Below are 19,162 nucleotides of genomic sequence, written 5' to 3'. Positions count from 1 at the left end.
CCTCCTGTTGAAGGCCATTAATTACGTCTCAAATCCATACCCTCTTAATCAGCCGATCAAGGCCATGCACGACCTTTACTTTGCGTGAAGTATAAATTTGCAGCAGACTCATGCCAAGGTAGAGAATGAGAATTGAATTCATACATGGGTGCTTTACTAAATGAAATGCTCGCCAAGTACTTGCAGCATTTGGATATTTCTTAGACAATCCACCATGCTACGGATAGCCTGCTCCATTACATTAGCATCAACATTGCATTCCTATAATTTACTTAATTATTTTACACAACGAGAAACAGTTTACGGATAAATTTTGCTGATTTATGCTAGCCTTAGCAAAACCTATCCTTCTTCGGTAAAATACACCAGAGTCGACTAGAACTGCTAAATCCCAAAGTCTCACCCTGCCCATTTATTGAATTTGACCATTCATATATGGACCTATAAACCGACTTTTGGGTATATTTATGTTCAAATAATTGACTCTTCACCATGAGCAATTCACCTTTTATGTTGGACATTAAAATGGGATAGTTTTAACCCTCGTACCTACCAATCCAAAGTCTCTTTTCCGCAAAAGAAAGAAAATTCTTGAAAAAAAATGGAAAAAATATTTTGTCTCTTTGCTAAACAATGGCAAAGCTATGCGCATTTACAATACAAACATATTTAGAAACTATACACTTTGCATGTGATTGTGAAATTACTGGAAACGTTTTTAAATTACTGGCGCTTTCAACGATTAAACTTATTTTCGGCATATTTAATCAGTTTATGAGGGTAGATTGATGCGCGATTTAAATACTTCGACTAAAAAGATTGAAGCAGAGCCTTCGTTTCTAAGTCGATTTTAACTCAGCTTTTTTTGGAGATACCGACAAACTTTTGGATAAGGCAAAATGAATGAGTAAACAAATTGATAAAACAAACGTTTTTCCTTCTTGTCGGCTCCATTGTTTTTACAGGATAATCTTTGCCATGTAGTTGTTGTCAAGCGAAATTGGCTTGTCATAAATACCCTTTTGAAGAAGTGCTAAATAAGCAAGAAAAACCAAAAAGGTTAATTAGCTCCTGTTCTAAGTAAAAACTGTTTTTTGCGCAGTGCGTACCGACAGTTTATCTACGAGTACCTAAAGTTCATACATTAGGAAATTTCATTGTTGTCAAGATAAAACTGACTAGTCATTAACCCGCACCTTAAGTACCACGTAGCAAAAATAATATGTTGGTTACGTGTAACTGTCTCCACTTGAATCTGGTTGCTTTATAAGTGTATTCTTCACCTTACTAAAACTGAATACCCCGTTTTTTTTGGCTGTGAATGTAGGTTCTGTCATTGGCTAAACTATGCAACAAAGTACGAGAAAATGTTTTGGTGCAGAACACGATCGGCATTGGTCTAACAAAGTAGCAAGTTTACTTTAAAGTGGTGCATTGCTTGACTTTTAATTTTGAATAGCCTATATCAACAAACGAGCGCACACCACCTCTGTTCACATGATTTAATCTTGACAGCTGACGGTGTCAGACTAGTGTAGCACTTCACTAACAGTAAAAATAGGCCAAAAAACTTGCCCCTTTTTATTTGGAAGACGTAAAAGATAGCGACAAGTTATGACACTAAGCTAAATTCATCATCCGCAGAATCACAATCAAAACCACCTATTTTGTCAAGACGATCAATTTGAAAACATATAAAGTAAATTTGCTATTTTTGAGATTTTTTTTATAAATGAAAGTGCCAAAACTTTTGTAAGTGCAGTACAAATTTAACTGACTTTATGACGTCAGTGATGTTTAAGTGTTTTTTTGTTTCTTTGTCAGAATGGCAGCTAATAAATATACTTTTGCCCTTTGTTTACTAACTCAAAAAGTAAAATGCGTACTTATATTTTAGCTCTAACTGACTAATACACAATGGTAAGTGCAAACACGTTTGCATCTGCAGCTGTAAAATAATTTTCACTTTTAGTTGCATTCTTGCGACTAAATTAATCTAAGCCAGTTTGCTTTAAGATTTTCACCATTTCGGGTTAGGAAAAAGAAGGAAATCGGTGCGGACTTCAGAGTTTATTACGTAGAAACACTTGCAGCCAGAGGTGAGCATTCCACACTGGATTGAGGAAATCTTCTAGCAAACCCTAGTTGGATAAAAGAGTGTGCCCCACTCCAAAACTTCTTGGATCACCTATTTTTGGTCATTAAATTTCACGTTAGAGAGATGTGAGTGTTAGGGAATGTTCTAGGGTTTGTGCAGATTCTGGCAAAGATTCCCAACATTTCGCTAATAAATGTTTTCTTTGAACTCACGATTCCAAAGAGGGATAACCTGAATCCATCCTTACCCTCTACTTATTTCCAAACCAACTTTAGTTTAATTTAAAATGTGAATTTTTAAAATTTCGCGGGTTCACTTTACAGTTCTGGAATTTCATCTACTTACACTTAAACGCACTGACTTCTTATCTTTGACGAATTATGGGATTTGGACTCTTAGGGACAGTTTGGGTAATATAAGTTCGAGTAAATTATCCATGATCCTTTAGTTTAGGCGGATCATTCACATTATTTTCCCCTTTTGACTAAAACCACATTGATGCCCTCTAACATTTTACCGTCTTTATTTTATTTGTGGAGGTCTCGAAATCTTAACTGGTTACTTGCAACCTGGTATTCGTCCGACTTCCTCGTAGTGAAAACACAACTTCTAATAAGTTCCCTTGCCACGTTACTCTGCCAAATGTTACGATTTTACTCCCGCACAGTTAGTTCTCTCAAATACTTTCCACCTTTAGTAAAAAACATTTAAAATCAAGTATTTGGTTCATTTTCACCTCTAGAATTGCAGTGAGACAGTCTTTATGGCTCTACTTAAGCCTATTGCAGGAAAAAAAGCCCTAACGGATATTTTTAAACGGAGATTATGGTAAGGCAACCCACTAATCATATAGCTGTATCCTAAGTTGATTACCACTTTCCTGAAGCCTAATCCCCGTTTGATTTACTGCATGAATGGAAGTCAGATCCATTTGGTCACTTCCCATAAACTGGTTCAATTGGAATGAAAGAATCAAATATAAGCTGAAAAAAGATTGGTTTTTACAAATTATGGTGAAATGGCGCCTTCTGAGTTTATTTTCAATCGACATAAGCTGAAATGAAGCCAAAGGATTTTGAGATAGTTAAATTCACTCGGGGGTGGATGCTACTCAATGATTTATGACGCAGTTTCCACAAGAGAAGGGGACCGGGGCACAAAATATGCGTTCAAACTGTTTTTTATACAAAATGCTTGAGCTCTTAAATACGCAATTCGAGAACGTCGAACCCTTCTGCACCTTACGATGGATCCTGATCGGTCAACTTTCGTGGTCACTCTCTGCTATAGCTTCCGAGTTCACAGGTCTCCAGTCCTAGTGACGACCAGGGGAAGCTGTCTAGACCTCTGTGATCTTTTGTTCAAAGTTGGCTACCTGAGGGAAAAGTTGCTCAATTTTACATTTGTGAGGTAATTTGTGGTCTGGAATATCTCCATGCTAAGGAAATTACCCACTTAGATGTTAAACTTGAAAATATGCTAATCACTGATTCGGGTCATATCCTAATTACAGATTTTGACCACTCTTACGATCATTCCCTTAGGTTGAGAGCCCCATTTTTTGACGACTATTCGGGCATCCTCATTTTATGGCGCCTGAAATTGCAAACAAGTTAGTGCTTACAACCAAAGCAGATGTTTAGAGCATGGTCGTTCTTATGGCTGTAATGGTGGCTGGTCAAGTTCGAAATATTACCCATAACTGGTCTGAAGATTATAATTTTGCAAAGAGAGGTAAATGGAACATACAAAATTTTGATTCCCCAACACCATCTCTTTAACTCTTTTTCAACTACTGTCTTCTATACAATTACGAAATGCGTCCATCTATTGATGAAGTCAAAGACTTTCCCATTTTCAGTTATATTAAATGGGATGAAATGCATGCTTGCAGGACACAACCACCTTATTTACCTCCTAACTTGAACATCTCCAATGATCAAGTTAAGTTTGACTTTGATCCACGTGACCCCCTGATTCTTTAGTCTGCTTATGGAGTGGGCATGCCAGTTATATGAAGAACTCCTCAGTATATAATTCAAGAGGATAGGACTCGTTAACTATCTGCATTGTTTCCGAATTACGAAGGATTGATTGAAGCAGGATTGACGCCCAGAAAAATTGAAAAATATTTTACCGGCTTTAATTTTACAAGTCCTTTTGTTCAAAGCAGTAAGCTTATTGATTTAGCAAGTAGTTTAACAGGAGCCACTAAGTCGAGAGGGGGAGATGGAGAAGGAAAGGGGGAATTTAAAGATTCCAGTGATTCTGCAAAACACGATAGAGAGCAATTTCGAACCTCCAGCAATCCTGATTAAGAAAATAACTTTCCTGTAGCTCTCCTCGATGCATATTTACATTTACATTAGTGAATTTTCTTTTTGAGGTGAACTATTAACTGACCACTAGTAGGGATAAGATGCATGGGGTTCGAACTGCATTAGAGAGCTGATATTTCCTCTAAAATCTGTCCGTTTGGTCTGTGAGAATTTCTACTAGATTTGGTATTTTTATTTACTCATAAAAAAAAGGAAAGAAAAGATTCTGATGTGGTCGGTTATCTATGATTTGCCTCGGTTTCTTGATAAAATGTGCAATATAGAAATAATTTTTCAATCACTTGCTTATGAGTGCTCACTGTTCCCATTCAATTGAACTATTAAGACATAAGTGTCTTTTTTACTACTCTAATGGATGGGTTTATTTATACTGTAGCAGTTCTACAACCAATGCGCAGGAGGTGAGACATCTCCCAATCTTTTTTTAATGCAAAGGCATTACCGACTACTCAATGATCTCTAGTAGCCATTGTATTTCCTAATAGCAAACATTCGGAAGCTCAAGTTAACTCAATGAAAAAACCATTCTTATTTTAATGAATATCAGTGAAATACCAAAGTAATATGTTATACTTAGTGATGGATTCCGAAGTCAAATGGGTAAGGCAAGGTAAATGCCAGCACTATATTTAACGAATTGAAATGGAATGGTCGGGACAAAACAAGGGACACCCATTGATATTTTGATGTGATCAGGCAAATATGTCTTCATATAATTGGAATAACTCCTCTTTTATGTGTATTTGAAGTTATACAGTACTTATCAATATATCCAAACTATGTACTCAATCCATCTTCATTTGACTGGAAGAGGCTGCGCGTAAGTGGAATACATTGCCATCCACAAAGTTAAGACTGACCCCAAAGCACCACCTGTAGATCTAGCAGAACTTGAGCAGGCAAAACCATGGGTAGTTTAATCCACCTCAATTATTGCGTAAGTGGTTTTGAATTTAAGATGTCTTCTGGAAGGCTCTAGCTTAACTGATGTGAATAATGACCACTCTTAAAAAATGTCTACCGGTTGCAAGAAGTCAGTAAAGTAACCCATTGTAAAAGAACTATCGGGTGTGGCCTTATAAACACTGCAAGGAACAGACTAATGTTGTTTGTCTACATACAGTCTCGACCATAAGCACTGCCATACAATAACAAGCGCTTTCTTTTAAAGGTGACATAAGCTGTCCTTTCAGTTGACAATTCGTGCTTCGAGGTTTCTCATTCATCAGTTCTCAGGTTCCTCAAAAAATGCCATTAGATTTCTTCTAACTGACCGCACATGGTTGGAGATTTCTTTTTCACTCTACTGCATAACCTTAAAATATTTGCGGCAGATAGCGCCATTCTCATGAAAGAATAAATAGACTGACCGAAATCTGCTGAAAGGTCTCCATTCCACTTGCTTTTTATAAAAAAGAGGCTTTTAAAGCTAAAAACTCAAAGGATTGTAATTTATGATTTACTAGACACCCTCCAACTTGCACCACTGTATTCATTTCTCCAATTTATCACAGTCCTAAACAAGATGGTATAAAGCGAAATTTTTTGAGATACCCTAATTGCTGTTTCGAAATGTCGCTGTTCACTTTGTGTCGTATTTAAAAGGGAAAAAAGGGCATAGTTAGCCTTTTTTTTCGATTTCCAGTCACTTTATGTTTCACTCTCGTTCACCTGTCCCCGATCTTATATCTTTTACTGTACTACTGCATCTGGACCAGGGACCTTTTGGTGTGGTAAGAGATGGGGTTGCACTTCCCAAAATGCAAGTCACAGAACTAGGTTATTTCTTGTCATATAAAACATCTTCTTACGTAGTGAGTAAACAATCTTGTTTGATTCAAATTTCAACGAAAGAATAAAATTTGATAAAAATTTTGTTCAAATTAAAACCAAAAAGGGGTTTTGACAAAAAAGGTCTTTCCACACCCCATATATCTAATGCAGTGGAGAACTCCTATTTGAGAGTGATAAAAGAAATGAATTTATTAGAGGTCCACCTAAAAGGGGTGGACGATTTAAGTAGAAACATTTATCTACAAAAAATGTGAAATAACAACAAGGGTGCCTACCTATGAGAACGGAGCTTTGTGCCTAAATCGACCCCAGAGAGATAGTGAAACACACAGATAAGAGGTTAGGATATGACATGGACAAAGGATATGACGGGAAGTTATTTGATATTTTGATGCTAGAAATGCCGGTTCGTAGCACATGGCGACGCAGGACTTAGATGGTATAAACTAACAAAGCTTGAGCTGATTCTGGATAAAAAACTAAAGTTCACGGAATCATTGATGCAGGAGGCGATTTTGACTCCTATCAACAGCAAGATCTCATTTGCCTTTTTTCGTTATGTAAAATAAGCGAGTTACCCTGAAAGGTGTGATGAAAGAAGAGCGGAAAAGCTTTGGTCCACCCAAAAGGAAAAAGCAGCTTTCGGTCACCTGTTCTTCAACGACAAAAACCGAATGGGTCCATTGCTGTTCGTCTAAATGATAGAGGTGATACACTTTAATGTTTTAGAGACAAAATTAGAATAGTTTCTTTAGCAACCAGGTAGACTATCCTTTCAATCCACCAGTAGAGTGTACTTTTACAATCTTTTAAGCGTCAATCAATCAAATGATCAGTCATAAAACGACAGTCACAGTCCATGAAAATTTAGACCCACAAGGACTCTTAAAACGACCCGGTTCAAAATACAATCGGTTAACCGCATCCTTTGCCTGATCTTTACCTGGCGTTAGAAACTAGACAGTAAAGGCTGAGTCACGTGCTGAGATCTTAATCATAAGTGACTTGCCAACTTGAGAATACCAACCATGTGCCACCTTAATCTTCTCAGGAGCAATTCATTAATCTGCAATTTGTGTACGGTTACTAATGATGGGCCTGGACAATACGATAAAGCTGATCGAAATATTTTGAAAAAAAATGATTGCGTCAGAAAAGTTTAACTTATGGAAGGAATTTCTCCACCAACCCACTCATCTGGAACCACTGATCTTTCATGAGGAGTTAAAGGACAGCCAGTGCCATTCAGTCTACTCTAGTCACTCAAAGGCCATTGTTGAAAGCTCTGTTCACCAGGACTAATTTATTCTCCGATATTTAGAAGTAAACCTACTCGACCTTGTCCTGCATTCAGAGTGGCAGCTACAATATTTTTTATCAAAAAAGTCAGATTCTTTGAGATTTTATAAGGCATGCGTCAAAAGGGCTGTCTTAGACTCGTAAGAGGAAAACAAGACAAAATTGTGGTTTTTTGCAGTAATGTAAAAATTTTTCTTATTCTGCATCAAAACGAAAGTTCTCCCATTTTGATTCTTCGGTAAAGCAAACTTTTCTAGCTTCGCTAACTCTAAACCCGTTTTGAATGATTAGGAATTCTAACAGTTTGGAAATCGAGATTTTAATGAAGAAGAAATGAAATGGAGAGGTAAATTTGGCAGAGGGAATCAGAATAAATGGCACACAAAAACAAGCTACGAAATTTGTTTTTATGTCCCCACTTTTTCCTCCCGAAAGACAAAAGGCATGAACAGTGATGAGCAAGTCACAGAACCATGCCCGCCTGGGTGACATTTTTGCAGAGAATATCGAAGAAGTTGGAAACTCAATCTTTTTCCACATTGGTGCATCTTGACCATCTCATCACTGATCCATCGACTGACATGTTTAGCTGACTCAAATATACATGAAAGAATGTCATTTGTGAATTCACACTTTCCAGGAAGCAAATTAATACATACAATAAGCGAAATGGATGCTAAAGCATTACCACAGACAGTTACTTCGCTGGGTACTTGAAATAAATTAGCTCCACTCTGCAATTGGTTGGGTGATTATTTTTCGTGCGCTTTCACATCGCGCGAGCCAATCAAAGAATGCTCTCATCCGATTGGCTTATACAGAATCGTGTAAAGTGGTAGATCTTAGCTTCATTTGTAGAGAAGTGGGCAAAAATGGGACCAGACAATTTTGATGTGAAAAAATTTATTGGAATTGGATGCTTCTCGCTAATTTATGAAGTCTGTTCTACCAAAGGAAAAGATAAGGGCAAAACATATGCAATGAAGCGATTTTTTCCACAACGGCCCATTGCAATTAGATGCGCACTTCGTGAACACAGCATACTAATGCATCTTGCGCTGGGGACAAAACAGTCACCATTCCTATCGGTTCTCTACTACAGTTTCCTAGTCCATGGTTCCCCAGTTCTAGTGATCAGTAAAGGAAGCGGTTTCGACCTAATTAATCTCCTATCCTGCACTGGTGCAATCAAAGAACACGCAGCCCGGTTTTATACCTCTGAAATTATCTGTGGTCTAGAGCACCTTCACACCTTGCAGATCGTTCATTTGGATATCAAACCCGCTAACATACTACTGACTGACTCGGGTCACGTCCTGATCACAGATTTCGATCGCTCATACGACATTTCTCGTAGAGTGGAACCTCCAAGCTCTTCGGACTTCACTGGAACTCCTTATTACATGGCGCCTGAAATTGCTCAACAAAAGGTTATCACAACGAAAGCAGATATATGGAGTCTGGGTATCCTTATGACTGTGCTAGTGTGTGGTTTAACTCGTCTCGACTTCTCCACTTTGACTGAAAACTTCAAATTGTCAAAGAAGGGCAAATTGAAGCTGGATATTTTTACACAGTTCTCAAGACCTCTTAAATCTTTCCTTAATTCCTGCCTAAGATATAACTTCAGGGAGCGTGCAAGTATATCTGTAGTAAAAAAGCTTCGCTTTTATAAACGTGTCAATTGGGATCAAGTGGCTTCTGGTAGGGCTTGTCCGCCATATTACCCTTCTAAAATGTTTAAATCAGTGGCCCATATCAAACCAGACGCTGATCCCAACGATCCTTTGATTTTGGCAGCTGCTTATGGGAAAGAGATGCCGTATGTCAATGAAAGTTTTTTCTACACAAAGGACAGTGATGGTAACTGGAAATTGAAAACAATCCCTCCAGATTATTTTAAACTACGAATGGCGGGAATGACACCAAAAAAACTTGACAAGCTTTTTATCGACTTTCATTTTACAAATCCCTGTCTCCATTCAAACAATAGTGATGCCAAAAAGATGGCTGCCAATTTTGTTACCAAAATAAAGGCAAGGTGAAAAAAATTTCCATCCTCAGACTTTTCACCAATTCCCACTGCGAATCCAGCCAACGGTTGACATTATCCAGTTTTTGTGTAATCTAACCTATGGCTTGTTTTATTCTATAGATTATTGTGTCCACTCAATGTGTGTTTGATGTTACATGGGGCGCAACGTAAATTGATAACCCATTTATAAGCATTCAGATGTAGGCTTGATTGTATCGGTTTTAGGTCATGATGATAGGAGACTTGTAAAGGCTCAGTTTTAAATAAAGAGAAGTGTTTATTAATTATTTGTCCTTCAGGGAAGTGTTTTAATCCTTGAAAATTTTTCTTGACAACTGAAGACTATTGCTTACTTTCCCTTAGTTATAAGACTGAAAATCACTACACTCATCACTTTGTTAACTATCGTTGCTGACAAAATTCTTATGCCTATATTTTTTCATTTTTTGGAAAAAGGAAAGAAAATTAAGGACGAAATCTGAAAATTACTGAGTTGAAGTCATAAATAGGATGCAAGATCTGTAATTTTGGTATGAAAGCCAATAAAAGAGAGTTCACTCGAAGCACATCTAAGTTCAGTTAACCAGGTAAAGATCGGAACGGAGTAAAATTTTTAAATAAGTAGCCTAGTTCAGGCACCTTTTTGTATTTATCGATTCTCGGAAAAAAAGTGGTAAAATGGACCATTTTGTAAAGCTACGACTTTATCTGCTAGACAGCCAGACTTTCATTTACAGAGGTCAGTGAGAATTTAAGGATCTTACACCATATTACGCGCTGAGCCATTTATTTAATTAGGTAGAGGTTAAAGTTGCGAAGAAAAGGGCAAGGGATGTAAATAAATTTGCACTTAGTGTGGAAGCACCTATAAAATCTAATAGTTAAGAATGCACGTTATAACGACCATCCAAGCAAGAAAGTCAGCCCTTTAAAGGCTAAACATTAATTTCCCTTTTTTTCATAGGTAACAAAAGAAATGGTTAATTATAAAAAATGAAATTAAAATAAATTAACTTTGAGAACTCTGCAGCTCCAAGTAGGCTTCAAGAAAGCACTCCGCCCTAGTTGGAAAGGTCTCGAATGTTTTCCTCATCGGAAACATAATCAACAGCTCCGTCATCTTTGATTCAGTTTAGTATAAGAAGGCCGGAGGAAAAACTATGCCTGATGACGTGACGCCACTTAGGTGGCAAATGCCCTCTGTTTCCAAGAGTTGGAGCAGGAGTAACGCTTATTTATGGCTAATTTATAACAGCCCAAAAAGGATATAAACCACATTTTAAGAGAAAGCGACTGATTTGACTCTTTTGAGTAGTAGACGTTGAGATAATGCGATACTACCTTTGAAAATCCGTACCGTCTAAGCCTCTTTCCTGGTCAAATACTATATCTTTACGTTTTTTAATTTAAAATGGATGTCAGATATTTGTAAAGTAGAAGCAGAAATGAGTATCACTGATTAATCTGATGAATTCCACTAGGTTCTTTTGAGCAGGTTAACCAAATTTATTTTAGCTAGATATCAAAATCAGCAAGCCTTCCCTCAGCGTGGTCAAAAATTGACGGAAAACAAAATGATTAGGGTAGCATTACTAGTCAGCTGGTGGGTATTTTGAACAAAAAGAGAACACTTGTAAGACATTTATACGGTTTGTAAGCGAGTACATTGAGGTTGTTTTGATATCCGTTACAAATGTCAGAATAGTAAATAATTCAGGTGTAAAATCCAAACCCGTGTCAAGGTTACGCGCAAATCGGACGACAAGGCACTTTTGATCAGTGGACATCAGCATGATATCTTGCCACCTATACACCAGCAGGAATCAGCGAAATCATAAAAGTTAATGAATAATAAGCAGTCATATGATAGTTTTGCCTTAATTTTTAACAAATGCAATTTTTTGCCATTTTTAAAACTTTTTACAAGCCTGTTTATGGAATTTTATCGTAAAACACGGAAATATCCTTAATTTTTGAGATCTCGACTACCTTTCTTCCGTTTTTAAGTCCCATTTCAAAGGATTTGTCTAAATGCAATTCATATCGGACTTTTTGCTTAAAATAAATAATTTTACCTCTATTGGAAATCTAAGCAACGCGTTTACAGTTAAGAATATTATGCAGAATTAGTGGATACCATACAATATCGCAAAAGTAATTCAAAAAGTGGAATATCGGGATGAAATCCTTCAAAACATTACAATTCACCAACTTCTTCAAAAGTTGAAGGTGAGTCCAAGGAACAGTTAGACTAGTCAATTCAACAGAGAAGCCTGAACTCGTGAGACAATCGAAAACTTTCACATTTGGTGACCAAAGGTGGAAGCGAGAGAGATGGGCACTGGCTCGGCTTCATTCCTTTTCCTGAGTGATTACCGCACATTTTTGATAGTCCAAATTCACCTACACACAAAACAGACTAGTAAGACAAAAATAAACGGAAGTTGACAGGACCGATTTGTCCGATTCAAGCACTAAAAAATTTATAAAAGTTGATAATAGGCAGCTTATGTGGACCAATTTGTTCTATTTTAAACAACCGAATGGATGCGCTTGATAACGCAAAATATCGAAATTCTTTCGTATATTCTACCACTTGTCCCTCTGCGAAGTAGTCTGATTATCGCCACGTTTGAATTACTTAAATGGTAATGAGACCTGTTCGTATTTCCCGATTACCGTTGTCTTTCTTCTTTTATCCTATTTTTACTAAATTTCTATAAGACTTGCCTGTTTCGGTATTTTGTTGCTATCTTCCACTTTACTGTCACTTTCTTCCCCAACTTTTTCATTTTCAACTTGGTTTTTTAAATTTTCCTTTTCACTCTTTTCTCTCTTACTCGTTCATCTTTTCCTTTTTACTTTTCCACAGTTTCGATGTATTTCCTTCTTTCTCTATTTCCCTTGTGCCCTCGTTACTCTTCTTATGTCCTTTTTTCTTCCTTGTTTGCAATTTTTGTAGATTCATAGGCTTTTCGGGATCCAACTCCCATGCTACGTATTCTAACAGCAGCATGTACACTTCTAGTAACTCCATAGATTCTAGAGTTGATAAAAATGACGAAAGTGAATCCTCTACTGACTTATGGGACATCGTCGTAGATAGCTGTAAAGAGTCAGTTGGATAGTACTTATTGAGTGGTATGCTGCCAGCCTTTTTCCACAAAAGCTCCACTTAATGTGACACTCCTTTTTTCCTCTAAGAAACAAGTCAGAATCCCCGAAATATTCTGATAGTGATCTGTCTGATTCCAAAAAAGAAGTGGTTATTGTAACATTTCTGTCTTTAAACTTCCTTCAAGGAATCCCCTTGACAAATTTACTGAACATACCATTTTTACATATAAAATAAATATTTTCCTGTTAAATAATGATTTAAAATAGATATTTTGTTAACAAAAATAAATTCAAAAAATAAAACTTGGCCGAACACAGGAACAAGGTAGAAAAAAGTCGATTTTGTCAGTTAACAAGAAAATGGAAGCAAATTGGTGCATTTGAAGGACACAAACCTGGCGAATGAACTTGTTCGCAGAGCCATATCGGTTGAGATACCAAATTGTAAAGTGGAAAAATGCTGGTGATTGTGGTCCCAGAATGACACACTTTTCAACGTTAAATGGTTGGGCAACAGAGGCCTGGCAATAAATTTAGGTCTAGTATCACACCAAAGATGCATTTCTCCGTTGTGCGTGCTCTGAAGATGAGTTCGTAGAAAGTATTGACATCAGAGTGAACTCGAGTGACACTTCTCTCTTTCTATTCAAAGAACAGAAATATGAAGTCTTGTGAACCAAGCCCTGATCGTATCCTCATTGCGGATGTACGTGTTTGGTCTAAGTTCACGATTTTGCTCCTCGGATCCATCATGTCACGACAGTGATAATCTTATTTTGACTCGGGTTATATTAAAAAATATCTTTAAAGGAAAAGTTCCTATAACAACATATTGTACTACCATTTCGTATGTTCGAAACATTTTTGCAAAGATACGATGTGACTGCTAGTGGTAAAGAGTTGCTAGTTAGTTTTAGGGAAAAATCGGGAGAATTACCACCCATTTCATCAGAGTTGTACGTTCATTTTTGAGTTAATTTGCGTAATTTTCTGTTTTACATATCTTTGATTGAATAGCAATTAAATTCAAGTAAATATAACAAAAAATCCCCTTTTTTGATTTGCCTACTCGTCAGCAAAATAGCCAATATTTTAAAAAACAATATTTCCATCAACGGTTAAAAAACTTGCATGTACCCATTACCCTGATGAGGAATTTATAATATCACATAATAATATGTCGGCATACGCAATGAAAGAACCCACAAGACGATGATCTTTCCCATAAGGCAACTTTGTTCTAAAGAGCATTAACTTATGGTGCTCAGAGGTGGCAGATCGCCTGAATTTTCACAGTACTGTTGAGTTCGGTGCCTCTGTGGAGGCGTGTGTCTTGCGCGATTAACCAATAAATGTATTGATGAATCGTAACAAGGCGTAGCAGCATCGACTAGGCTTTGTGATGGTAAAGGCTAAGTTATTTCGCTTGTTTGATTTATCTTTGTAATTTGCCCCATCGTTGTAATTCTACTAAAGTCTTCCTCAACAATTTAGAAGGTCTGTGTCATCCTTTGTAAGCAGTTTAATTGTCTTAAGCCGTTTCATTAAAACCAACCGGGTCTGATGCCCATTTTTTTGGTTGCTGATGTTTCTAGCTAATTATTCACTATTTTAGCCATGACATCAACTATCACCGGTGCTTTAAATAACGGTACGTAAAAAAGCAGTACCCAAAAATATCACTGATTTAACGTAGGCTTGGCTACTGTCAAACACAGGAACTGGCAACCTGATGCCAATTCCCTTTTAAACTGGACTATGCTCTGCAGTAGTAACTTGGTAAAACATAAGGACATTCCGCGAACTCGTAGTCATCTGCAATCGTTGTGTCTAAGTGCCCTCTAAGTCCACATTGCAATGAGGCGTAATGTTGGAAGGATTCCAAAGCGGAGTAGAAATAAGAACACTTTATTTAAGAGGATGGCAGGTTTTGACAACTTGACAAAAATGCCAAGGGAGGGCGGATTTATGCAACCAAATTATCAGACAGTTTTATCTATGCTGAAAACAAGCCCAAGTCTTTAAATCACTGCAGCAGCAAAAGCACATTTCCTTCTGATTTGATTTTCAAAGTGCCTAATACAAAAACGTATAAAATGACCAACCAGGTCTTTTTTTGGTCTTAAGGGAAGCGCATTTGTCTCCGATCTTGCCAATTAATGGTATTCAAGATGGCCGTATCTTCTCAGGTTCGAAATCACCTTGCTGTCAGTTATGCATTTTCTCTCACTGACCATTTAATCACTGCCATATGTACTAGCAACATATCCGTAGGAAAATTGAATGTGACTCCGGAAGGAAACTGACATTATATAGCAACATTTGAGCAGTCACCTTCGTCATTCGAACCGAGGAATCATCCACCTCTCGAAGATCAAACAATCTTTGCAATCAAACATATTTCAGTTTTAGCTACTACCGGACCGACTGGCCTACTCAACAACTAACTAACCATCTAACCACCAAATATCTACAGATAACATAGATTTGATCAGATTCGTCCTTCTGGGTCCATCTACTTAAAGCTGACAGTTGACTAGTCAAGACTCCTTTATGCAAATTATTAAAATGTTGGGAGGAGAATAAAGCGTCACACATTGATTTAATGCGCCAACATCAAGCCCGACACAGCACTGAACATTACTGCTTGTTCTGTAAAATTCAAAGGCAGCTTTCAGATTTTTGGAATAATTAATGCATATTTGGCGTGCACTTCTCATATCTTTCTTCACAATCCGTGTTCTTTATTCATTTCATTTAAACCTCCAGATAGGGTCTATGGTTGTAGCCCTACGCTCCACAGGTGCCATTTTATCGCGCCGGGATTTCAATGGTCAGACGATTGTCATAGCAAGTCAGATCACTTAATCAATTGCAAGTGGCTATTTTTTAATTAGAGTAAAAGTGACTGTCCTCAACAAAAGGCCTTTTTATTGAATTAACAACCACTTTGTTGGAACGCCACCATCTAAACTTTCTATTGTACCAAATGCCGTAACTGCCTAATACATAAGCTATGCTCAAATTTAATTTTTTCGCAGCTCAAAACGCACAAGCCTACGTTTGGTCGTTCAAATGCGGGCTGTGTGGAGGAGAACTTGCTGATCATCTTTCAGGTCCCAACGAGAAGTCCAATTTCTTCAATCCTAATGTTTACCGACATTTAGTAAGTGCCTAGAATCTTATTTACTTTGTGGCGAAATATCTTTTGGTGGACACAATACTACGAAGAAAAGGCAACTCATGAAACCGCAAAAATTATTAGAAGTGCACTTGACTTAAGAAGATGGTGCGTTTACTTTGTGCTAAAACTAGGTAATTAATTATCCATTTGCGCGGTCAGTTACTTGTAAAAGCCTCGCAAGAAATTATTTTGTCCCTTGTAAATTACTAGCACTATGGGTTCGAGCAAATGTACAGGTATCTAGTTAGGTCATATTATCAAATCAGAGCAGCTAACTTTGTGAACAATCGCGCATCTTTTACATAAGTCAACTTCAACGCTGTAGATTCTAATGTCATGAGCCAAGACTACCCCCTATACTTTCAGGTTTTATTTATGAAAAAACCAAATAACCCACATCTTTCAGTCAACAACGCCACTGCCTTGTGACAATTCAGAGGTAGTTAAGATCACTGCTCCTCAAAACCGAGGTAGAGCCGATAAATCCCCTAAAAATATGCATTAAAACAACCAACATTTCAATGAATTTGGAAAACAGTCAAGTAAATCAACAAGTTGGTTTCAATTATTAAATGTTTTTGGATAGCTATTCCATGGGAGTGAGCTGATTTTGCTGGCGTAGCACCACAAAGTAATATCCAACCTTATGTAATTCATTGTGCTCTAGAACAAAGCCAGAAGTACATAGACAATGCTGGAACATTGGATAGTAATGTGTTGATAAGAAGTCAATCAAGATTAGGGAGTTGTCCAGTGCAATACGACAAGTGCATTGATATAGCAACCTAAGGAGCTCTTGAAAATGAGTATGAACGGGTAGGTCTGGCGACAAATGAAGCTCATTTTAGAGGGAAATTGGATAAACTTTGTGCATTTAATGTTCATAAGAGAGGCAAGTTCTTCTGTATACCTCATCTATAGGCAATTCTGTTGAGATGAGTATATGTCTGACCTCTCGACCAAGTCAAATGTAGAACTGTTAAGATCAACGAGGTGTTTATCACGAGCTTTAATATTTCAAACAAGGTCTGATATAAATATTGTTAGGAAATTATTTGCGTAAAGCAAATTTTAAAAGGTGTGTGTATAGGTTGTTTAACAAGGCAACATATTATGGGGCGAGGCTCGTAGGTCTCCTCTTCCCTGTTCCTCGAACTCTTGAAACAACCAGGTCGGTTTGATTTCGACAGATTTATTGGGGGAAGTGAATTGTGAAAACCAATACAAAGTTTGGGAGTGTGAGGATCCGTAACCACTCTCAGACTTGCAGGACGTCGACTCTTCTGTCACGAGGTTCGATTTATATCCCTGCCTCCTCTCCAGAAGGAACATTAAAACAATATAAGTACTACAGTAAACTTTAAAAAAAGTGTTAACAACAGGTGCCTGTTATTATTATGCACAGACTTATTAGCTTTAAGGTATCCAAGAAAGTCAAAATTCTTGATCACTTAATCCCTAGTCTTCCCTAATCTCAGTACAGAATTTCCTTCCCGAAAAACACCTTTTTTACTTTTTGACGGCAGTGACAGAATTCAAAATGTATCGCCACGCTAACCTTTTGTTTCCAATTCATTCTGGACAACTTCCTCCGAAATAAGACAATTAATGTACAATTTAATTCTCTGCCTGGCCAGATCGGGACATTCCTCCATTTTGTAATTCAAGTGCAGACTGTGTGGAGGGGAGCTCACTGACCTTCTTTTAGGTTACATTAAGAAGTTGCCTTTCTGAACGAAAATGTGTGCAGTACCTACGTTCACTCACTTTTACTCAAGGGGCCAAAAATTTTTTTGATTATGTGAATGCGTACCATCCTCAGACATCCTGCCAAGGAAAAAGGCAACTTGAAAACGCTGCGAAGCTTCCCGTAATTGCATCCTACTAAGAAAGACCGAAATGTTTTATGCCAAAAACTAGGCTTCATCTCTTCATGTGTTACTTAAAATGCTTCAAAACTCACAAAAATAGTTAAATCACTGGCCATTTATTTAAAAAAATGGGTGTGAATAACTGTCATTATCTTTAAGTAAGTTATTTGTTTGCAGAATACTAATTTTGGGCATATTCACGTCACTCATGAGGAAAAACTATCTCCAAGTTTACTTCACCTTCAAAGGTGCCAATATCTTGCATTAAAGGTATTTTCTAAAATCTCAAATTCTACTTCTGATCGGGCCAAATAATCCATACCATTTAAGTATCAATGCCATTGCCAATTAACAGTTTCGACAACTCTAAGGTCACTGCTCCTCGAAACCGAGATGAGATAGATAAGCCCTCCGTACGTGTACCAAAAAACTGACAATCCTAAGAAATCAAAAGCAGTTTATTAAGCAAAGACGGGTGAATGTTCAGCTTTAATTTTTAATAAAGCTGCTGTACGTGCTGAAGTCAAGCTGGAGGCTGAAGCACCACGAAGTAATATACATCCTCGTATACTTCACTGTGCTCCAGGACAAAGTTGGAGGTTTGAAGGCGCTCTTGAACAATAGGAAAAAGATATGATGATAAGGAATCAATTAATATCCGAGAGTCTTCCCAGGTAATGCGACAGGTGCATTGATCCACCAATCTGAGGAGGTCCTGGAAATGCGGCCGCAAGAATAGATCCGAAGACAACTTAATTTCAGTTCCAAATGAAGATTTAATGGACGTTGTACAATTCCTGTTCATGAGAGAGGCGATTTCCGGTGTATACCGCATTTTTAGATAGTACTAAGGAGGCGATACAAAGTTTGAACTCTAGCTTAAGTCAACTGGAGGACTGTTTAGATGGACGAAGTATTAATCACGAAGTTTAATACTCAAAAATGAAAGAAAACGTGAAAATTATCTTAAACAAATGAGGTAGTGTAGTGATAAATATCTAGTGTTAAAAAAATTAGAGCGGTGAAGTTTTCCGCTCTTTGAAGAAATAACTTTTAATAAAAAACACATGCTTTAAATAACATGGAATGATTTGCAGTGCATTTTCAAATATGCACAAAAAACCAATCTAAAAATGTTGGGGCAGTTAAGGACATTTTGTTAAGTTAGGTGCTAATTAATTTAAGATTCGCGTCAGCTTTGAATAAAATCAGGTAGCGATTAAAACTTTTTTGGCTAATTTAGGTAAGTACGTTTTGTAAAAAATTGCTGCTTACACAAATTTAGTAGCACCGAATCTAACTAAGTGAACTACTTATTAATTCCTCCCCTCCGAGTAAAACACTTCATGATAAATTCGTATGCGTCATTTGGACTGTCTGCCCCATAACTTCAATCACCCACTTTGACCCCATAATAGGAGTTGA

The 19,162-nt window shown here is 37.3% G+C and overlaps 3 protein-coding genes across 3 annotated transcripts; all 3 read left to right on the top strand. All coding sequences in view use genetic code 11, as the record gives it.

Moving 5' to 3' along the window:
* Positions 1-1,732: 1,732 nt before the first annotated feature.
* Positions 1,733-5,971, top strand: EGR_03709 (hypothetical protein; the record flags this gene model as incomplete). Its single annotated transcript, XM_024492958.1, has 8 exons — positions 1,733-1,752; positions 1,825-1,873; positions 2,841-2,926; positions 3,960-4,041; positions 4,598-4,728; positions 4,770-4,838; positions 5,134-5,257; positions 5,855-5,971. The coding sequence occupies 8 exons, from the start codon at positions 1,733-1,735 to the stop codon at positions 5,969-5,971; spliced, it is 678 nt and encodes a 225-aa protein (XP_024352615.1).
* A 2,431-nt stretch (positions 5,972-8,402) lies between these two features.
* Positions 8,403-10,047, top strand: EGR_03708 (Putative ribosomal protein S6 kinase alpha-1; the record flags this gene model as incomplete). The annotated part of the gene is made up of 3 exons (XM_024492957.1): positions 8,403-9,571; positions 9,686-9,732; positions 9,929-10,047. The coding sequence occupies 3 exons, from the start codon at positions 8,403-8,405 to the stop codon at positions 10,045-10,047; spliced, it is 1,335 nt and encodes a 444-aa protein (XP_024352614.1).
* A 5,651-nt stretch (positions 10,048-15,698) lies between these two features.
* Positions 15,699-19,022, top strand: EGR_03707 (hypothetical protein; the record flags this gene model as incomplete). Its single annotated transcript, XM_024492956.1, has 3 exons — positions 15,699-15,848; positions 17,915-18,007; positions 18,981-19,022. 3 exons carry the CDS (start codon positions 15,699-15,701, stop codon positions 19,020-19,022), a joined length of 285 nt encoding a protein of 94 aa, XP_024352613.1.
* Positions 19,023-19,162: the final 140 nt, after the last annotated feature.

Source organism: Echinococcus granulosus (assembly GCF_000524195.1).
Source record: "Echinococcus granulosus chromosome Unknown EG_S00020, whole genome shotgun sequence".
Lineage (NCBI taxonomy): Eukaryota > Metazoa > Platyhelminthes > Cestoda > Cyclophyllidea > Taeniidae > Echinococcus > Echinococcus granulosus.
Note: the sequence above shows the minus strand (reverse complement) of the source record. Positions and strands in the feature narration are given on the sequence as shown.